Consider the following 20288-nt stretch of genomic DNA (forward strand, 5'->3'; position numbering starts at 1 on the left):
GCCGCTGACCCGCAGGGAAGACCCAAAGGTAACTGATGTGATGTGGAAGGAAGAAAATGGGGTGTGTGAGTCACTGGTCCATGGAGCATCCGGGCCTCCAAAATTCCAACGCGACTACCGACAGGTCAGGGGCATAACCGATCCTCCGGGCGCGAGGAGCAGCCGTCAGGGTGCTGGCCCTGCGCCTGCAAACCTGGGGGCCGTCCGTCATGCGGGGTGAGGACCCGTGTCCATCTTTCTAGGACGACTCTACGGCCGAGGGCCGGGAGGGCGGGGCGTCCTTTGGGTCTGTGGGAACTGTGGGCTTCCAGCGCGCGGGCCATCACTACCCGGAGGGCGGCGGGCCCGCTCTCCACGGGGACTGTCGTCCCATCCCCCGGGGCCGCGGTCCTGACTCCCCCGAGGTTCAGGGGAGGCTGCCATGAAGGACCAGGCCAGGGAGCCCGCGCCCGGCGCACCGCGCAGCAGCTCTGATTTGCCCGAAAGCTGCTCCCGCTCCCGCGCTGCGCTCTGCGGTACAATCACCTTCCCGGGAGCCGCCGCCGCGCTCCCGCGGGCTGGTTCCGGCCCGCGCTCCGCCCCGGGATTCTATTCGCCCGCAGGGTCGCTAAACCCCGCCCCCCCAGGGTTCGTCCAATCCGGACTCAGCCTTTAGGCTCGGCCTCCATGTTTCGCGTAGCCACTTCCGGTCCTACCCCGGAAGTCGCGCCGTGGAGCCAAATTTGAAGGGAGCTGAGACGCGGGGGCGCGGCCGAGGTCTGCCGGGGTTTCCTTGGCGACCCGGGCCCTGGAGTCCGGTGACCATGCCCATCCGCGCGCTCTGTACCATCTGCTCCGACTTCTTCGACCACTCGCGCGACGTGGCCGCCATCCACTGCGGCCACACCTTCCACCTGCAGTGGTGAGTGACGGCTGTGGGGCTGGACGCTTTCTGCCGTCCTCCCGACAGGAGAGTGGGTGTCGGGCCCCCGCCGCCCGGACGGGCGCCCCACGGGAGGTCCCGATCTGGGCGGAGGCGGGTCAGGGAAGGAGGTGACAGCCGAGCTGGGCGCGGGGGCACAGAGTCCGTTCAGGGAAGACAGACCACGGGCTTGCACGACGGGCTTGGCGGCGAAGCGAGGCGACTTCAAAACCCTCAGCCCGGGCGGAGGTGAGCGTTCGCCACGTTGGCGAGCCCTTCGGCCTCCTGGGGACGGACGCCTGGTGGGCCCCTGGCCGCCGGTCTGTGTGGTTTGCTTGGCGGGTGGAGTGTGTGCAGAGGCCGCTCTCTGGTCAGACACCCCGTGTGTTCACCGACCGGCAGGACCCAGTTACGTCGCAGGGCGAGGAGGTGCGGCCCGATGAGCGGTGGTGCTGCTCGCCCTGCGCCCGCGGGACCTTCACTGAGCACAGCTGGTGGGAGCGATGCCCGATGCCCGATGCCCGGCAGCTGTGGGCAGGCTGGTGCAGGGCCCCTGTGCGCCTTATTTCTTGTGGTGAAATACACAGAGCAGAATTCACCAGCGCAACCATTTCTTTCCTTTTTAAATTTTTATTACTACATACCTTTTTATTGTAATAAAAGTATATAACATAAAATTTACCATTTAGCCATTTTTGGACTGTTACGCAGTTTATTTAACAACAACAAAAAATTCAGTATGGAAAAGTACATGACTCGATTTTAAACTAGATCCTTTGCAGAGGGGACATGAGGAAGCAATTGATTTCTCTGGTGAACACAGCCATGGTTTCTGCTCTTTCTAAGGCTTCTGAGAGGGTAGTATTTCCTCCATTTTAATCTTGTTCTGTCGCCTGCTAGTTGCCATTATCTATCCATACATGATCTGCCACCAGGTTCCTAAAGGGATCGGATTCCGGCAGGATTCCTTGGGCATGTCTGCCACCACCTAATTTCAATACCTTTTGTCCATCGTTTTTCCAGCTTGGGAGGGTGAGCCTTGCCCATGGTGTTCACTTGGTGAGCTGAAAGACGCCGTTCGTTTTAACCATTTTTAAGTGTACAAGTCAGTGGCATGAAGTACATTAATAATTCGGTGTAACCATCGCCACTGCCTATTTCTAGAGCTTTGCCATCATTCCAGGCAAAAAACAACAACCCGCCACCCATTAAACAATAACTCCATCCCCCTCCCCAACCCCCCTGGAAAGCTCCATTTTACCTCTGTCTCCTGGAGTTTCCCTAGTCTAGGTGCCTCATATAAGTAGAATCATACAATGTTTGTTCTTCTGAGTCTGGATTATTGCACTAAGCATCATGTTTTCAAGGTTCCTCCATATTATAGCATGTATCAGAATTTCACTCCTTTTTATGACTGAACTAGAGGCCCAGTGCACAAATTTGTGCACAAGTGGGGTCCGGCTGGCCTGCCCCAATGGGGCCCCATTGGGCCGGGCCAGGAGGGCAGGAGATCCGGGGGGAAGGGGCTGCGGGCGGTTGGCCAGTGGGCACCGCCCCCGACCGGGATGTGGGGGGCCAATCAGGGCCCAGATCAGGCTGGTTGGCTGCTGCAGTGCGCATCATAGCCACTGGTCATTCCGGTCATTCCACCTTTCCAGTTGCTGGGCTTTTATATATATAGATAATATTCAGTTGTATGGAAATACCACATTTTGTTAATCCTTCATCTGTTAATGGACCTTGGTTGTTTCTGTGTTTTGGCTGCTATGAGCTGTACTACTATAAATGTTGGTAAGCAAGTATCTGCTCGAGTCCCTGCTTTCATTTCTTTTTGGTCTGCCCAGAGGTAGAATTGCTGGGTTTTATGGTAATTCTATATTTAATTTTTTGAGAAATTGCCTTACGGTTTTCCGCAGTGACTGCATAATGGTTCCGATTTCTCCATGTCCTTGCCAACACTGGTTATTTTCTGGTTTGGTTTTGCCTTTTTTTTTTTTTTTTAATATTTTATTGATTTTTTACAGAGAGGAAGGGAGAGGGATAGAGTTAGAAACATCGATGAGAGAGAAAGATCGATCAGGTGCTTCCTGCACACCTCCTACTGGGGATGTGCCTGCAACCAAGGTACATGCCCTTGACCGGAATCGAACCTGGGAACCTTGCAGGCCGACGCTCCATCCACTGAGCCAAACCGGTCAGGGCTGGTTTTGCTTTTATAATAGCCATCCTAACGGGTGTCTTCTTTTTTTAATGTGTGTTTACAACTACCAGTTTCCCTCTTAGCACTGCTTTTGCTGCATTTCATAAGTTTGGTATGTTTTCATTTATTTTAAAGGATTTTCTAATTTCCCTTGTAATTACATCTTTACCCATTGGTTGTTTAAGAATGTGTTGTTTAATTTACTCGTAACTGTGAATTTTCTATTTCTTTCTGTTACTGATTTTTAGTTTCATTGCATCGTGGTAAAGAAAAATGCTTTCTGTGATTTAGATATTTTAAAACTTATTAAGACTTGTTTTGTGGCCCAACATATGGCCTATCCTGGAGGATTCCGTGTGCACTTGAGAAAAACGTGCATTCGGCTGTTACTGGGTGGAGGACATGCCTGTTAGATCTGGTTAGTTTATTTTATTGTTCAAGTTCTCTCTTTCTTTGTTGATCATCTGTCTGATTGTTCACATATTTTTGGGCTCTCTGTTTAGGTGCATACGTGTTTATAATTGTTATTTCTTCTTGGATTGAACCTGTTATCGATATATAAAGTCCTTCTTTGTCTCTTGTAACCTTTTTTTATTTTTTTAAAGTCTATTTTGTCTGACAATTAGGTAGACACCTCGGCTCTCTTGTTGTTATAATTTTTTACTTATCCTGGTTGGGATTCATTACATTTCTTCCATTTGTGGAATGATTTTTTTTAAAAAATATATTTTTTATTGATTTTTTACAGAGAGGAAGGGAGAGGGATAGAGAGCTAGAAACATCGATGAGAGAGAAACATCTACCAGCTGCCTCCCGCACGCCCCCCACTGGGGATGTGCCGGCAACCAAGGTACATGCCCTTGACCGGAATCGAACCTGGGACCCTTCTGTCTGCAGGCCGATGCTCTATCCACTGAGCCAAACCGGTCAGGGCTGTGGAATTATTTCTTTAATTAGCTTTGGGAAATTAAAGTGATCATCTCTGCATGTATTGCCTCTAAGGAGGGAGGAAGGGAGGGTGGGAGGAAGAGAGGGAGGATGGGAGGGAGGAGGGAGGGAGGGAGGGAGGGAGGGAGGGAGGGAGGGAGGGAGGGAGGGAGGGACATCAATGCAAGGGAGAAATATTGATCAGTTGCCTCCCATACACACCCTGCCTGGGAATTGAACCCGCAGCCTTTTTTGTTGTATGCTCCCACCACCTGAGCCACCTGGCCAGGACAATTCTCTACCGGGTTGAGGAGGAGCAGGACAGACCCTTTTGTGGACAGGGTGGCAACCTGGCCTGTATGTCTCCAGCCAGCCATGGCTCGCCAGTCTGTTTTTCTGCTTCTCATTCCAGCCTAATCCAGTGGTTCGATACAGCACCAAGTCGCACCTGCCCACAGTGCCGAATCCAGGTGACGGGGGAGGGGAGAGTCCCTCAGCTTAAGGCCTCTTCTCCTGGCCAGGAAGCAGGAACGAGGGGCGGTCTCTGAGGCTGGTATCTTTGGTCCTTTTAGACCCTCATGATTTGTGGCTCGGCAGGCCTGCGTATGCCCACGGGCAGCTGGCAGATGCACTCCCTGCCTGGGTCAGTCTTCACCTACTCTGGGCCCCTACTCTGCCTTTCCCGAGTTTCTCAATGCCCAGTACCTAGAGTTGGGGTGTCTTTTGAGTAGTTACCATATGGGTCCCAGAGACATGACCTCAGGAACCACCAGGCCCGTGGCACCAGCTCGGGGCACTGCAGGGTGAGAGTCTTCTGACTCCCAGGGACGCAGTGTGAAATGTGGGGCCCGAGAGCAGGCCTGGCCCGGACCCCGAGGTGTGGTCACATTCTCCCTTGCTCTCCCCTCCAGGTCGGCCGAAGATCCATCATCAATAAGCTCTTCTTTGACCTGGCCCAGGAGGAGGAGGGGGTCTTAGATGCAGAATTCTTAAAGGTACCGGAATTTCTCTTCCCACTGAGCCCCACGCTCTCTGGGAGTTCTTTCTGCTCCCACCAGGGCGAGTACTTAGCGCATGGAGGGGAGACAGAGGACAGGTAAAGATGAGTCGTTGGAGAAACACACTGTTGAGCTCTCCCTTTGGGGTTTCAGAGCAATTCCGACCCAGGGTCGGGGTGCCCCTCCCAAGGTCCCCTCGCCTTGCAAAGGGCCTACAACCATCCTCCCAGCCCACTTTGCTGCGTGGACAGCCAGGGGCAGAAGAGGAAACTCCTAGCCCGCAGCCAGGGAGATGTGTGGGCCCTTTGCTCACAAACCTGGCTGTGCCCAAACCTGCCGGGGGCTCAGCGTATTCCGGTGCCCGTGTCTTCCCCGGGCAGGAATAGAGGGCAGAGCCCTGGAATCCGGATTTGCAGCCGAGGCAGAAACCCACACTGCAGACGAGGGAGGGCGGGTTCCCTCCTGCACTCCTACTGCTTTTCCTCCAGGTCTAAGATTCAGCTTTGTTTGTGCATAAGAAGCCTCTTGGGGAAGTGGGATTAGAGTTTGCCGTGAACGTGGACTCTGAGGGTTAATTTTCTGGGCATCTGTCAGATCAGGGCTCATTTGGCCTTGGCTCCAGGGTACCATGGTGTCCTTGGAACCTCACTGATTCAAGAACGGGGAGCTTTTGTGCTGAAAGCCAGCATGTTCATCGTCATGGTAACTGCTCCCAGTTTTAAGCTGTGTGCTCCCCGTGATGCATGCAACAAAGGCAGCTTCATGTCTCTCCGGCTTTCAAAGCCAGAACTAGGAGACAGGAGGCAGCATCTTGAGTAGTTGGGAACAAGGGCTTGGAAGGCATCCTGCTCGGGTGTGGCAGGAGCCAGGGGACTAGAGGTGGCTTTTCTTCTCAGGCAGCCCAGGCACATCCTTTTCAACCCACCACTCCCGCCTCCAGGTGTTCAGCCTACACTGCCCAGCCCAGTCCAGCCCACATGGCTTATCCACCGACTGGGGCTGGGCCTTAGTATTGGTCCCAGGTGAGAGTCTGAGTCTTGTGTTGATCTGGAGGAGGATTTGCCAGGATTCCATCCACCTACCACCATGGACCCTTGGCCAAGCCTGTTGGTGTTCGTTCCTGCTTATGGAGTAGGCACCTCTCTTGCCCACAAGGGTGTTGAATACTCTGGCCTCCTGAGTGGGAGCTGGGCACAGTGCTGCCCTGGCCTCTCAGCGGGTCTCAGCGGGGCTCTGGAATGTACACACAGGCTCCCAGAGGCTCGACAGTCTCGTTAGAACCTCGCATGTGTGGGGTTCCATCCAGGGCCTCACAGCTGTCCTGGCTCACCAACCATATTGATCCTGGGGCTGGAAGATTGTGGTTCACAGAGCCAGCTGTGAAGCAGGCAGGACCCCAGGGTGGAGGGAAGGAGTGGTGGCCAAGGTCCTTGGCGATGCCAACTTTGTTCCCAGTGAGTGCAGCTGATGCCCAGAGAGGGTAAGGGCCAGCACAGGGCCAAGGAAGCAAGGGAGCCTTGCTTCCTTGCTGTAGGGCTGACCACACAGACCCTGCTTCACTCCTCTTCTCCTTTCCCTGCATTGGGGTCCTGTACCTGAGATTATTTCCCCCATCTTAGCTGCTGCTTAAAAAGGCACGGAGCTAGAGCAAGGCTCCAGGGGACCCACAGCCTGATGGGAGGCAGCTGTGATGCCTGACTGCTGCTTATTGTGCCTGTTGCCTTGCAGAATGAACTGGATAATGTCAGAGCCCAGCTTTCCCAGAAAGGTGAGTCAGCAAGCAGCACTGGGCCATGGGAAGCCTCTGACTTGGGTGCTGGTGGGAGAGGCCAGGGGTTCTCCCTGCTTGTGTGTCCATAAGTCTGGCCAGCTCTTGTGACTGGCAGAAAAGGAGAGGAGAGGGAGGGACTGAAACTGCCCCTGGACCAGGTAGCCTCAGCCGGGAGGGGCTGCCTGATGCACCAGAGTGTCTGTAGGAGAGGTTTCGGCCAGGAGCTTGGCAGGAGCCTGCCTGGCTTCTGGGACGATGAAGTGACTGGACGCATGGGCGAGGGAGCGGTGACGTCTCTGCTCGAGGACTCCAGCCGGCTTCCCTAACGCGGCCACCCAGCCTCTGGCCTGGGACTTGTTCCTCACCTGTCTCTGGGGTGGGGTGCTGGCGCCCAGCAGCCCAGGTTCTCACGCTGATAGGTGGCTGTCCTCCTCCCCTGCTCCAGAGAGGGAGAAGCGGGACAGCCAGGGCATCATCGACACCCTGCGGGACACGCTGGAGGAGCGCAACGCCACCGTGGAGTCTCTGCAGCGGGCCCTGGACGAGGCCGACATGCTGTGCTCCACCCTCAAGGTGGGCCCTGGGTCCCGTGGGCACCATTGCGGGGGGGCGGGGAGGGATGGAGCCCCAGCCCGGGCTCACCGCTTTAGGCTTAACTTCCGGTTCTGCCTTGGTCAGCAGCTGGGTGTGTGCAGGTGTAAGATGGAGGCAACCCCCTCTCCCCCAGGCCTCCATACTGTACCACCAGCCGCAGGAAAAGGGCCATATTGGCCACACTTATGAGTGTTGTGCTCGGGAGTCTGAAGAGCTGAGGTTTCCCAGCACTTCATGGAGGGGCTGCTGAGCCAGGACCTGGGTCAGGCGGGGCCATGTTCCCAGAGCGGCTTGTACTCCACTGACGGAGCCGCTGACACGTCCATGCGCACTCTAGCCCTCGGCGGGCTGCGCTCCGGAGCCAGATCAAACGGCACCCAGCGAGGCGCGAGGCCTTTGAAGCTGCTGTGCTGTGCTGCCCGGGCAGATCAGAGCCCGCAGAGCCGGCGCTCTAGACCCGATGAATTTTGTATCAGCCGGTTGGCGAGCCTCTTGCTCTCCCAGGGGCAGGAGGCGATTGATCTGAACCCACAGCTGACATTCTGGCCTTGCAGCGAGGAGCAGTCCTTGTGGGGTGCCATTGGAGGGGGAGGGATGCGTCCTTGTGAACAGACAGAACCCCGGGGTGGTCATTGTCTCTGTTCCTGCTGGTGGCTGGTCTGGGTCACGTGGCCTGGCCAGGGGAAGGGAAGCAGCAGAGCAGCTCCTGGCTGCAGAGCAGGTGTTTGATGGCATTCCCAGAGGTGGAGGGTCTCGGGCTGAGGGCAGCTGGCCAGCCGCCCCTGGCTCCGCGCTGCTATCCTGGCCGCTGTCCATGGGTCTAGATGGTGGACAGCGAGGCCTGGACTGCACAACACGCACCATAAGGCCCAGCACAGGAGTTTGGCAGCCCACAATAGGCCTGTGGGTGCTGGCCGGGGCTGTACCTATAAGAGACATAGCTCAGGAGGAAGCGCGCGGGGAGGTAAGGAAGCTGCTGGCCGAGGGCCTCTTAGCAGAAAAGCACAAGCTCGCGTGCGCCCAGCAGCCTTACCTCCCGGCTAGGGGTTTAGGGGACACGTGGTTTTCAGCATTTTCAAAAGCGGAAAGTTCTGGGGTAGTTTCCTCGGTGACGTTAGCCGTGGTCCCGGGATCCCCCAGGTGACAGGCATGTTGGGGTGTTTGCTCCTCAGAAGCAGATGAAGTTCTTGGAGCAGCAGCAGGATGAGACCAAACAAGCCCGGGAGGAGGCCCGCCGGCTCAGGAGCAAGATGCAGACCATGGAGCGGTGCGCGGCCGGCCCTGCCTGCCCCAGGCCCCGGGGGCACAGCTCACAGGACTGCCCAGGAGTTGGGTCCCCGCTGTGGCTCTAACCTCCAGAGGCTATGGGGGGGCTCGGGCCAGCTGGGTGTGGGCACAGGTCTCTGCTCGGCCTCTATGGGCTCCTCCACTTCCCCTGGGGCCCTGGCCACATTCTCCCTGTCCTGTTGCCTGTGGCCAGATGACCTGCAGGCCTTCTGCTCTAAGAGCCTCTCTCTGGGGATCCCTGGCCTGGAGGACCTCGGGCAGCACCCCTTCCTCCCCAGCAGCATCCCTGAGGCTGTGCTCAGCTCTGCTGTGGGCCTTTCTTTGGGCAGACCCGCCTGCCAAAGCATCCTAGCAGCCCCGGCTGTCACCATAGCAACAGCAGCAAAGGGAGGCAGAGCTGTCTCCAAATTTTCAATGCCGTGGGTCGGTATCTTTCAGGATTGAGCTCCTACTCAAGAGCCAGCGGCCTGAGGTGGAGGAGATGATCCGAGACATGGGTGTGGGCCAGGCAGCCGTGGAGCAGCTGGCCGTGTACTGCGTGTCCCTCAAGAAGTGTGTACCCTGCCCTCTGTCCCAGCCCAGGCGCTACGCCATGGCACCCAGCCATGCCGGCCCATCTGCGGCCCTCCCTTACCAGGCAGAGCAGGTGGAGTTAGGGGCCAGCTTGGGGGAGCCAGCCACCTCCGTTCCCTCTGAGCCCACCTCACCGTGTGGCCAGAGCCAGTTTCTTAGCTTCTCTGAACCTCTGCTTACTGAATGGGGACAGCAATCACTGGCCTCGGGTTGAGAGAAGTGAGTGGTTACAGGCGTTATTTCCAAGGAGGTTGGCCCGGCTCTGTGAGTGGAGCCCCTTTGTGGTCTCGGCCACCTGGGTCCCAGCAGCACTGTTACTACCCTGCCTGGCTCACAGCAGAAACTGCTCAGACTCGCCAGCACTGTGGGGAGGAGGTGGGGAAAGGGCCGCTTGGCTGACAGGCACAGAGGACCCCAGATGCCTCCTGTGGGGGCCAGATGGTGCAGGGGCCTCCTGAGTGAGGACCGGAGGGAGGACTGGCCGCTCTCCTGGCGTTGGGATAGGACCCTCCACAGCGCCACCCCTTGAGCTCAGGTGCCAGAGCAGGAGGGAGGGTGGGGCTGGGCTTTGTGTTCGGTTAGTGCTCAGTCCGACCAGCAGGTGTCCGGTTCCGAAGTCTCTTTCTCTGGCCCCTGTGTAGGGAGTATGAGAATCTGAAAGAGGCTCGGAAGGCCTCCGGGGAGCTGGCTGACAAGCTCAAGAAGGACTTGTTTTCCTCCAGAAGCAAGGTACCTGTGGGAGCAGAGGGTGAGGGAGATGGCCGTCCTGCTTTCACGTGCGGTCATGGCTCCTGAGCAAGGCCCGGGCCTGAGGGTGCAGCTGGCCCAGGGGCTGTCGACTGGCTCACAGACCAGGCACTGGTCCTCATGGCGCTGGCGCAGGCTGTGGCTTGTCCAGTTCGGGCGGCGAGTCACGCAGGTGCTCTCCTGGCGTGCAGCCTGACGCCCCTGCTCCTCCCGGCTCCGGCCCTCAGCTGGCGGGAGGTCACAGGTCCCAAAGTGCTGCCTTTGAGGTCTGCACGGCCCCGAGCATACGGTCAGCACAGCTGCTTTACTCCTGGGCCTGGTGCATCCACGGCCCTCAGGGCATAGGGGCAGCCCAGCCCATAGAGCTAGGGTCTCCCCAGGGGCCCCCACACTTCTGGGCCCCAGTCTACCCTGAGCAGCCTGGGCTGCAGCAGGTGGGGCAGAGCACGTGACCACCCTTGGCTCATTCCCCCTCCACTTGCCTGCAGTTGCAGGCGGTCTACTCTGAGCTGGACCAGGCCAAGCTGGAGCTGAGGTCGGCCCAGAAGGATTTGCAGGGCGCCGACAAGGAAATTGCGGTGAGGGGCACCCCTGGCGGGAATGGGGTGGTTTGTGTGCCTCTCAGAGCAGAGCTAGGCTGGCTCTGCCCGGAGCCTGCACAGTCGGTGGAGCTGGCTCTGGGCTCCCTCACTCTCCCGCGTCCGTGGGTCGGGATGTACACCTCGGCCTGGTCTGGAGCCTGGCGGATGGCACCAGGGTCTTCCCTCAGAGTCTGTTTTGCACCGACAGCCCGAGGGCACCAGAGAAGGAGCTTTGCCAGGGAGGCGTCTGGGCCCGGGGGTCCCGGCCTCTGGGCCTGGGGCGGGGCTGCAGGCCCTGCACCGCTTGGCCTGCCGTCTGCGTGTCCCTCTCGTCCTTGGCAGTCTGTCTGGACTCGACACCTCAGCCTTTCGTTAACACTTTCTCTTTCCTTCTCCAAGAGCCTGAAGAAAAAGCTCACGATGCTGCAGGAGACCCTGAGCCTGCCGCCGGTGGACAGTGAGGCCGTGAACCGTCTGGTGCTGGAGAGGTGTGTGCCGCGGGGGTGCCGGTCACGCGGGAGCAGCTCAGGCAGGTGGCTGTCCATGTGGGTGTGAAGGCTGTGCCTCCTACCTGGATTTCGCTGTGAAGCATCTCTGAGGCAGGATCTGGGCTCAGACAAGCAGAAGCCCATTCAGCCCAGACAGGACCCGGATGTCAGGGAGGGGCAGGGGCATAGATGGTCTCCGGCAGCTGCTTATGGGATGGCTCACCTGATGCTCTGTCTGCCCCAGAGTCAGGAGCAAACAGGGAAACATTCACTCAAAGAATTCCCTCTGGTCCCTGGAGTGTGTGCATTGACGCTGCCAGCAGAGGGAGCCAAGAGCCTGGGGATGCGTGTCCCTGCCAGGAGTGGCCTCTGTTCCTCCTGCGTGTCACACAAGCCCACTGGGGAGGGCATCCTCGGGCCATCTCCCCCTCACTGTCCAGCTGAGGGCCCAGACAGCACACAAGCTAGTGGCCCCCCTCTTACCTGAGCCACTGTCCGTGTCCTGTGGGAGATCGTCATGCTCCCGCTCCCCACGTCCAGCCAGGCGCTGGAGCCTCCCGCCCCTTCCCCAGCCACCGCCTCCCGTGCGGCTTGGGGTCCACCCTCTCACTCTTCCTGTCAGCCTAGCAGTAGCAGACCCTGGGCATCGTGCCACTCCTTCCTCACCAAACACCTCACGGGGCCCTTGGCACTGGACCTGCAGCGCTCGGGGGCCACTGCGGGCTGTGGTGGGTCTTTAGGCTGCAGCCAAATGATACTGTTGAGAACCATTCCTTGCCCTCCTGCTTCTGTGCCTTCCTGTGCGTTGGCTCTTCCCCCTGGGCTCAGCGGCTGCAGAGCCTCCCTGGTCTCCCCAGTAGCGACAAGCTCACCCTCCTCTGCTGTTCCGGCTGTAGATCTGCTGTCCCCTGGCCATAAGCTCCCAGAGTTTAGGGGATCTGTGGGTACTGGTGGTGGTTGCCCATTCATTTGTTGCAGTAGGGCTGTCCTTCACTCCTTTCATTTCAGGGTAGCCTCTAGAGGTAGCTATCACCCCCAACTACAGAGGGGCAATTGGGAGACCTCTCTCAGGGACCCCAAGGGCCCCTGCCCTCCAGGCTGAAGGGTGTTGGGAGGCCTTTGCTTAGGGAAGGCCCACAGGCACCATGAGCTCATGGGGAGACACTGACCATCCCCTCGCACAGGCGGTGGACTGCCCAGGGCCTGGGCTCCGTTTTGGAAAGTTGGGCTGTGAGTGTCTTGCTTCACCCCCTGAGGCCTCTGGCACGAGGCCCTGTCTGTACACAGGCCGTGGGTAAATGTTCCAAAGGTGATAGCGTCCCCAGGACGGCCTGGCAGCGCCTCCGCCAGCCGGGCGGGCTGCTGGGCTGCACACTCCGTGTGGCAGACAGGAGGTGGGAAGGAAGGAGGGGACAGTGCGAGCTTCCTAAGAGAGGGGTTTGCTGGGAACGGTGTGAGGGGACAAGAACTGTCCACATGAGCCAGGGGGCATGAGCACCTCTGCATCTTGAGTTCCCTCTGCGGGGCCAGGAGGTGCAAGGGAAGAAGACTGTCTTAACGTGAGCCAAAGCTGGGCACGTGTCGTGGGCACCACTGGGCAGGGGCTGGGGGTGGCAGCAGGAAGCCCTGCCATAAGACACGTGGAGAGAAAAGCTGCCCCCAGCCAGACTGCCTGCCTCTGCCTCTGGGTGCCCCTCTTCTAACTTGGACTCGCGGTTGAGGGAAGGGGGGCAGGACAGCAGATGCTGTGAAAAGTAGGCCTGAGTGGTTCTGGCTGCTGCCTTGTGCTGTGGCTCCGCGAGGAGTGGGCTTAGGTGCGACCACGCAGCCTTGATTGCACTTGCAGGCGAGGAAGGGGGAGCTTCCGCGGGCGGGCCAGGGGAAGGAAGCGCCAGTCCAGGCTCCCACAGGCTCCCCCCCAAATCCCGGTGGCAGTTTCTTTCCTCTGCTCGGCACCCCCTGGGCTCCTGCCCGAGTCTCACCCTCACGTCACAGCCCTAACCCTAAGTGGAGGGAGGAGGGCTTCGGGGACCCTGGCTGGTTCCTGGGGGAAGGGAGGGGGCGTGGGGAGTGCCCCTGCCACTCCTCAGAATCCTCCTCCAACCACAGGAGCTGGGGGCCCCACCAGGCCTGGGTGGGTTAGGAAAATCCTACTGGCTGCAATTTTCTAATTGAACACCTCCCCATCCTAAAGGTGAAAACAGTCGTTGAGAATTTGGAAAATATGGGCTTATGGCAGAGGTTGTCACTGTTGCCAGGTGGTAGACTGCCCTGCAGTCCTTGTTCTGTCTGTGGCCTGGGGGCAGGAGACTACCGCCTTTCCGTCTCTGTGATTGAGACTATTCTAGGTAAATGCCTCAGATAAGTGGGATCATACCGCGTGTCTGTGACTGGCTTAGTTCAGTTAACATCATGGCCTCAAGGTCCGCCGTGTTGCAGCGTGTTGCAGAAGTGCCTTTTTTAAGCTGAGTAACAGTCTATTGCAGGGGTCCTCAAACTATGGCCCGCGGGCCACATGCAAATACAAATATAGTATTTGTTCCCGTTTTGTTTTTTTACTTCAAAATAAGATATGTGCAGTGTGCATAGGAATTTGTTCATAGTGTTTTTTTAAACTACAGTCCGGCCCTCCAGCGGCCTGAGGGACAGTGACCTGGCCCCGTGTAAAAAGTGTGAGGACCCCTGGCCTATTGTATGTGCCCGCCACAGTGTGCTCTTCTGGTCGTCGGTGGGCGGGCACCTGGGCTGCTTCCGTTCTGGCTGTTGTGAGCGCCACTGCCGTGAACAGGGATGTGCACATTTCTCTCCGAGATCCCGCTGCCGGCTCCTTCGGACAGGCTCCGGGCGGGCTGGCTGGGTCCTGTGGAGTCCTGTTGGTAGCTTTCTGTGGAACTGGCTGCCTTTCTCTTTCCCGCGGTGGTTGTACATTTCAGGTTCCCACCGACAGCGACAGCGTGCACACGTCCCAGTCTTCCCACGTCCTCACCGACGCCTGTTCCTTTGTTTCCTGGTTGGTTTGTATCGTTGTTTGGAGGGCAGCACCCTAATGGGTGTTCGGTGGCAGCATGGGAGTTCTGATTTGCGTCCCTAGTGATGAGTGATTTGAGCATCTTTTCATGGGCTTATTGGCCGTTTGTCAATCTTTTTAGGAGAAATACCTGTTCAAGACCTTTACCCATTTTTGAATCAGGTTGTTTGTTTTCTCCTTGTTGAGTTCTCGTTCTCTATAGATTTTAACCAGAGATATGATCTGCAAATATTTTTTCTCATTCTCTGGGTCGCCCTTTAACTCTGTAATAATACGTTTTGATGCACAAAATTTTAATTCTCGTGAAGTCTGATTTGTCTGGGTTTGTATTGCTTTTTAAATGTCACATATGAGCACTGCTCCTATTATTAAGTTTACTGTCTGAACACCCTCCTTTAATGTCTGTCATATTCAAGCGAGGAACGTGCCAGCCCCGGAGGGAGTCATTCTCAGTTTCTAAGGTGCCGTCTGCCACAGCAGCACCGCGGGGGCAGCCGGTCTGTGGCCACGTTTCCGGCTCCTTGCACTGCAATCTGAGAAACGAGGCCGCTTGCTCAAACGGCAGTAGCCCTTGCACACTTGGGTTGTGTGTGGGTTTTGCTTGCTCCTTCCCTGTCGCCCACCTGTCGCTGGTCCAGGACTGGAGGACTGCGCCGAGTGGGCTTTCCTGTGGAGACCAGGGCTTCCTCGCAGGTGGCCCGGGGCGGGGCAGGCTGCAGGCCCCTGGAGAGGAACCATCTCTGGAGCCCTCGGGCGGCTGTCCTGGGCGCCACTGTGACCCTGGGCCACCTCTGTCTGTGCCCTAGCCCGGCCCCTGTTGAGATGCTGAGCCTGAAGCTGCGCCGGCCGGCCTTCAGTGATGACATTGACCTCAATGCCACCTTTGACGTGGACACCCCCCCGGCCCGGCCCCCTGGCCTTCAGCATGGCCATGCCAAGAAGCTCTGCCCGGAGAAGGCACAGTAAGTGGCATCCCCTGGCCCTGCCCACCGCCGGGAGGGGAGGGCTACAGTCCCTGCAGGCCGCGCCTGGCAGCTCTGCGGGGCTGCGGGGCAGCGATGGTCCCCTGGGCTGGACTGGCGTTGGTTCCAGCACCTCCTTCCTCCCTGAGCACGGACTGCACAGCCTTTGTCTTGCTTGTCTAATTCATCGTCACCATCGCCCTTTAAGCAAGGGGGCAGGGCAGGGGGTTGGAGAGGATGCAGAGGTCCCATGGGGACAGGATGGGCTGATGGTGTGGGTGCTCCCACTGTGTGGCATGCCTGCCCCCCGGAGTCCTGAGCAGGAACTCTCCACCTCCTCTTCCTTCGGGCACCTCTCAGACTCATGCTAGAGGCAGGGCCATCTGAAACCATGGAGCCCAGGCCCCACCCCACCTAGGGGGCAGTCCGTAGCGGCAGGTGTGGGAAGCTGTGCAGAGCTGCAGTGGGTGGGTGGGACCTGCGCCAGGGATGCAGTGGCACTGGCAGCGGGAGGCTGTCTCCCTGGCCACGCAGGCCACATGCAGTTCATCATGGAGACTGGCATGGAAGTATGCACTGCCCAGGGAGGGGGGCCCAGGGCTGTTCTTTGTTATTCTCAACCATAGGTCACCATCCCCCCTCACCTGGGGAGTCCCCAGGAGTTGGATGGAAACGTGGTGTCCAGCTCAGGAGCTGGGAAGGGGTGGCCTGGCCCGGCCTGTTCAGGGAGGTGGCCTAGCCCTGCTCTAGGGGCTGTTGAACTCACTGAGGGTCTCGTGGGTGGTGGCCCCTCTTGGGCAGACAGAGCGAGGCCTGAGCTCATTGGTTTGTCTGCCTGTGTCAGGGCTTTCCCTCCTGTGGGTGTGAGTCGGTTGGGCTCTCCTGGGACATGGAGAGGTGCCTGGAGCTTGGGGAGCATTGGGGTTAGCTTATCCCTGAGTGGGAGCCACCAGGTTGGCACGTGGTCCAACCTTCCCTGCCTCCCCCCTCTGGCCGCTGTGACTGTCCAGCTGGTCACAGGGCTGCCCTTGGCGTGGGGATCACTGAGGTGCCTTGCCCAGCACCCAGCACGACACGCCATGCCACACGGTGGCTCCGCAGGGGGCATGTCCTGTGTCTGCTCACCTGCCTCTTGCCTTCGTGTCTCAGCTCTCCCACTCAGGACGGTCCCAGGAAGCTGCCCAAAGGCTCCAAGCAGGTAAGGCCCCCAGAAGCTCAGTCACCAGCATCTGAGTCCCTCAGTCCCCGGCCAGGACAGAGTGAAGCTGGACTCTGGGAGGGCAGGTCTTGCCAGACCCATCAGTCCTGGCCCAGGATTGGGGCCCTGTGGGGCCCCCTGAAACCTGCCCATTGTCCTCTCTGCTCCCCGGAGAGGCACAGGAGGTGGGGGGTGTCCTAGTCCTCCATCCCGCTCAAGTGCTGCCACCCAGCTCAAGCCTGGCCCTGGGTCTCCGGCAGGAGCCCTGGCTCTCGCTGGGCGGCCAGCACTGTGCCGGCGAGCCCGACGAGGAGCTGGCCGGCGCCTTCCCACTCTTCATCCGGAACGCCGTCCTGGGCCAGAAGCTAGCCAAGAGAGCCAGGGCGGAGCCCCGCCGCAGCACAGACGCAGTGAGTGTGCCTCCCGTGGGGGCAAGGCCAGCCCACGGCCTACCCACAGCCTGTCGCTCATCTCTTCCTTTCACTTCAGGTCAGAACAGGCTTCGATGGCCTAGGGGGCCGGACCAAGTTCATCCAGCCTGTATCCTTGTTCTGTGGCCTTGGGCTGAGCTGAGCTCTGGAGCCCACACCCTCCCTCACCTGTACCCCAAACCCCAGCCTGCCAGGGGCTGCTGCCCTAGGTGTGCAGAGCCAGACCTCACTGAGTATAGCGGGCGGCCCAACCCAAGTCTCAGCCTCTCCTGCCTGCGTTCCAGGCCCCCTTCAGCCTTTGCCTTGACATCTCCTTCAGACCGACACAACTATGATCCGCCCCCTGCCGGTGAAGCCCAAGCCCAAGGCCAAAGCTAAGCAGAAGGTGGGGGCCAGGACAGCGCTCTCTCCCTCCCAGGCCAAGCTGGACACCTTCCTGTGGTAGCAAGAACAGTGAGGCTGACCAACGGCCTCCGACTTACAGCCGAGGACTGGCTCAGCCGGGGGGTAGGGGCACGGCCATCTCCCAGGACCAGCCTCAGAGCAATGGCGGACAAGAAGCTGGGGCTGGGTGAGGCCCAGAGGATGTGCTTTCCCAGCACGCAGCCGGCCTCACCCCCCATACTGGGCCTAGCGGGGTCGGGGGAGCTGTGGTCAGCTCACTGTTCCTGCCAGCAGGCTTGCTCCGTGTTGCAGGCCCCCATGTATGGCCACGACCAGCTGCTGGGCTCCCTCTGAGCCTCCAGACCAGGGCTATTTGCTGATTGTATGGACCAAGTGCTCAAGGCTGCACAGACAGCTTCGCCTGCCCAAGCTTCTGCCTGCCTGGCGTCCTGCTAGGCGTGGCCTGGCCAAGCAGAGGGGCAACAAAGGGTGGTGGTGGGCAGAGGAGGGGCGAGATTTCTATGTTGAAAATAAACAAGAATCTTTTCTTCCTGTGTCTAGGAGTAGACGTTTGTACTTTGGAAAACTTTTTTAAAAATATATTTTATTGATTTCAGAGAGGAAGGGAGAGGGGGAGAGAGAGAGAAACATCAATGATGAGAGAGAAGCATTGATCGGCTGCCTCCTGCACACCCCCTGCTGGGGATCGAGCCTGCAACCGGGGCATGTGCCCTGATCAGGAATCGAATCGGCAACCTTTTGGTGCCTGGGACGACACTGAACCAACTGAGCCACGCCTGCCGGGCAGAACTGACATCTCGACAGTATTGTGTCTACCTCTCCATGCACCTGGAATAGATCTCCATTTATGTAGAACTTTTAAAATTTCTTTCATCAGTTTTGATGTTTTTCTCACATAGATCTTGTACATATTTTGTTAGATTTATACTTAAATATTTCTCTTTCCCCCCTCCTTTTTCTTGGTACTAATAAATGATAATATCTTCAATTGCAGTTGCTCACTGCTGATATGTAAGAAAGCAGTGGACTTTTGTGGCTCTAGTGATAGTGAATCTTCCGTTTGTCATTGTACTTCTCAGCTCCAAAACTCGCCAGCGACGTTCTGTGACGGTCTCCTCTTCCTGTGAGTGGTCACCCTCTCCTGTTTACTCGCATGCTTTGCAATGTTTTGTTGCGGCCGGATATTCTGAGTAGTATGTTAGGGTAACTCTGGAAATTGAGTTCTCCCACACCCCGGGACTGCTAAATTTTGCTTCTTGAGGGCCGAAGCTGTCCGCTTGTGACTTTTTCAAATGTTTTTGCAAAATATGGGTTCCTTGTACACTGAAGTCTGTGCTCCACTCTCTCCGCTGCCAGCTAGCGACCTCACGGCTTTCTGGCCACAGAGGAGGGCACGGGGCCCTGCCCTGGCTCTTCAGCCTGACAGGTGCCTGCAGGGTCTGGGCCGTGCCCAGGCTGGCGTCTGTGGACAAAGCTGCAGTGATTCATTTCTGCTAGTCTGTGCCCTATGAGAGATGCCTGAGTCTAGGTAAGAGTCCTGCTTTAGAAAGTCATGCCCAACAGTTTTCCAGCCCGGCCGGTGTGGCTCAGGGGTTGAGCATTGACCTATGAACCGGGAGGTCCTGGTTCAATCCCCGGTCAGGGCACATGCCCAGGTTGTGGGCTTAATCCCCGGTCAGGGCACATACAAGAATCAATCATTGAATGCATAATAAGTGGAGCAGTCCTGACCGGTGTGGCTCAGTGGATAGAGCGTCGGCCTGCGGACTGAAGGGTCCCAGGTTCGATTCCAGTCGGGGGCATGTACCTGGGTTGCGGGCACGTCCCCAGTACGGGGTGTGCAGGAGGCAGCTGATCGATGTTTCTCTCCCATCGATGTTTCTGACTCTCTGTCCTTCTCCCTTTCTCTCTGTAAAAGAATCAATAAAATATATTAAAAAAAAATAAGTGGAACAATAAATTGATGTTTCTGTCTCTCTCAAATTAATAAATTACTTTTAAAAATGTTTATTGAATGAAAACATGCACACATACAAAATCACCTACCACTTTACATCCACTAGGATGAGTGTAATTTTTTTTAAATATATTTTTATTGATTTCAGAGAGAGGAAGGGAGAGGGAGAAAGAGATTGAAATATCAATGAGAATCATCGATCGGCTGCCTCCTGCACGCCCCCCACTGGGGATCAAGCCTGCAACTCGGGCATGTGCCCTTGACTAGAATTGAACCTGGGACCCTTCAGTCCACAGGCAGACACTCTATCCACTGAGCCAAACTGGCTAGGGCAGGATGAGTATAATTTAAAAAAAAAAAAAAAAGAAAGATAAACCCAATATTGGTCATAATGTTGACAAATAGGAATTTTGTACACTGCTGATGGAAAACATTTTGTTGGTCCCTCAAAAAAACAGAATTACCATGTGACCCAGCAATTTTACTCCTAAGTATGTACCCCAAAGAATTGAAAACAAGGCCTTAATTACATGTTCAAGCATGACTATAGCAGCATTCACTATTCATAATATCCAAAAGGTGGAACCAACTCAGAAGTCCATCAACAGGTGACTGGATAAACAAATCATGATACATGCACACAATGGAGCATTACTCAGCCATAAAAAGGAAGGAAGCACTGATACCTGCTACAATGTGAATGAACCTCAAAAACATGCTAAGTGAAGAAAAGTTCACATTTTGTATGATTCCTTTTTTAATCATTACCCGAGGATTTGTTTTTTATTGGTTTTAGAGAAAGAGGAGGGGAGGGAGAGAAGCATCCATCCATTGCCTCTTGTACACGCCTTGACCCAGAACCGAACTTGCATCTTAGGTACGTGCTCTGACTGGGAATCGAACCCATACGTTTTGGTGTACAGGACAATGTTTCAACCAACGGAGCCCCCTGACCGGGCTGTATGATTCCTTGTTGTTGTAATCCTCACCCAAGGGTATTTTCCCATTGACTTTTAGGGAGAGTGGAAGGGAGTGACGCAGTGAAAAACACACCGATGGGGGAGGGATTGAGCCTGCAACCGAGGCATATGCTCTTGTCCAAAATCAAACCTGGGACCCTCCGGTCTGTGGACCGACGCTCTATCCACTGAGCTAAACCGGCCAGGGTTGTATGACTGCTTTTATATGAAATATCCAGAATAGGCAAATCTCTAGAGACAGAAAGACTATGTGTTTGTCA

The 20288-nt window shown here is 57.0% G+C and overlaps 1 protein-coding gene across 1 annotated transcript; it reads left to right on the forward strand.

The window, feature by feature from the left end:
- Positions 1–283: 283 nt before the first annotated feature.
- Positions 284–18909, forward strand: LOC118668467 (TRAF interacting protein). The gene is made up of 15 exons (XM_036333529.1): positions 284–901; positions 4441–4498; positions 4940–5023; positions 6755–6794; positions 7243–7370; positions 8564–8658; positions 9117–9230; positions 9893–9980; positions 10487–10576; positions 10979–11067; positions 14902–15057; positions 16207–16255; positions 16516–16665; positions 16745–16795; positions 17006–18909. The coding sequence occupies exons 1-15, from the start codon at positions 804–806 to the stop codon at positions 17129–17131; spliced, it is 1416 nt and encodes a 471-aa protein (XP_036189422.1). The 5' UTR covers positions 284–803; the 3' UTR covers positions 17132–18909.
- The last annotated feature ends 1379 nt before the right edge of the window (positions 18910–20288 follow it).

Source organism: Myotis myotis, unplaced genomic scaffold, assembly GCF_014108235.1.
Source record: "Myotis myotis isolate mMyoMyo1 unplaced genomic scaffold, mMyoMyo1.p scaffold_m19_p_13, whole genome shotgun sequence".
In the NCBI taxonomy this organism is placed as follows: Eukaryota; Metazoa; Chordata; class Mammalia; order Chiroptera; family Vespertilionidae; genus Myotis; species Myotis myotis.

Bases quoted from the DNA above. Each gene is read 5' to 3' on its own strand.
- LOC118668467 (XM_036333529.1), top strand. From the start codon at position 804: ATGCCCATCCGCGCGCTCTGTACCATCTGCTCCGACTTCTTCGACCAC. The intron at 4,499-4,939 runs GTGACGGGGGAG...TCTCCCCTCCAG, and splicing joins GCCCACAGTGCCGAATCCAG to GTCGGCCGAAGATCCATCAT. The intron at 9,981-10,486 runs GTACCTGTGGGA...ACTTGCCTGCAG, and splicing joins TGTTTTCCTCCAGAAGCAAG to TTGCAGGCGGTCTACTCTGA.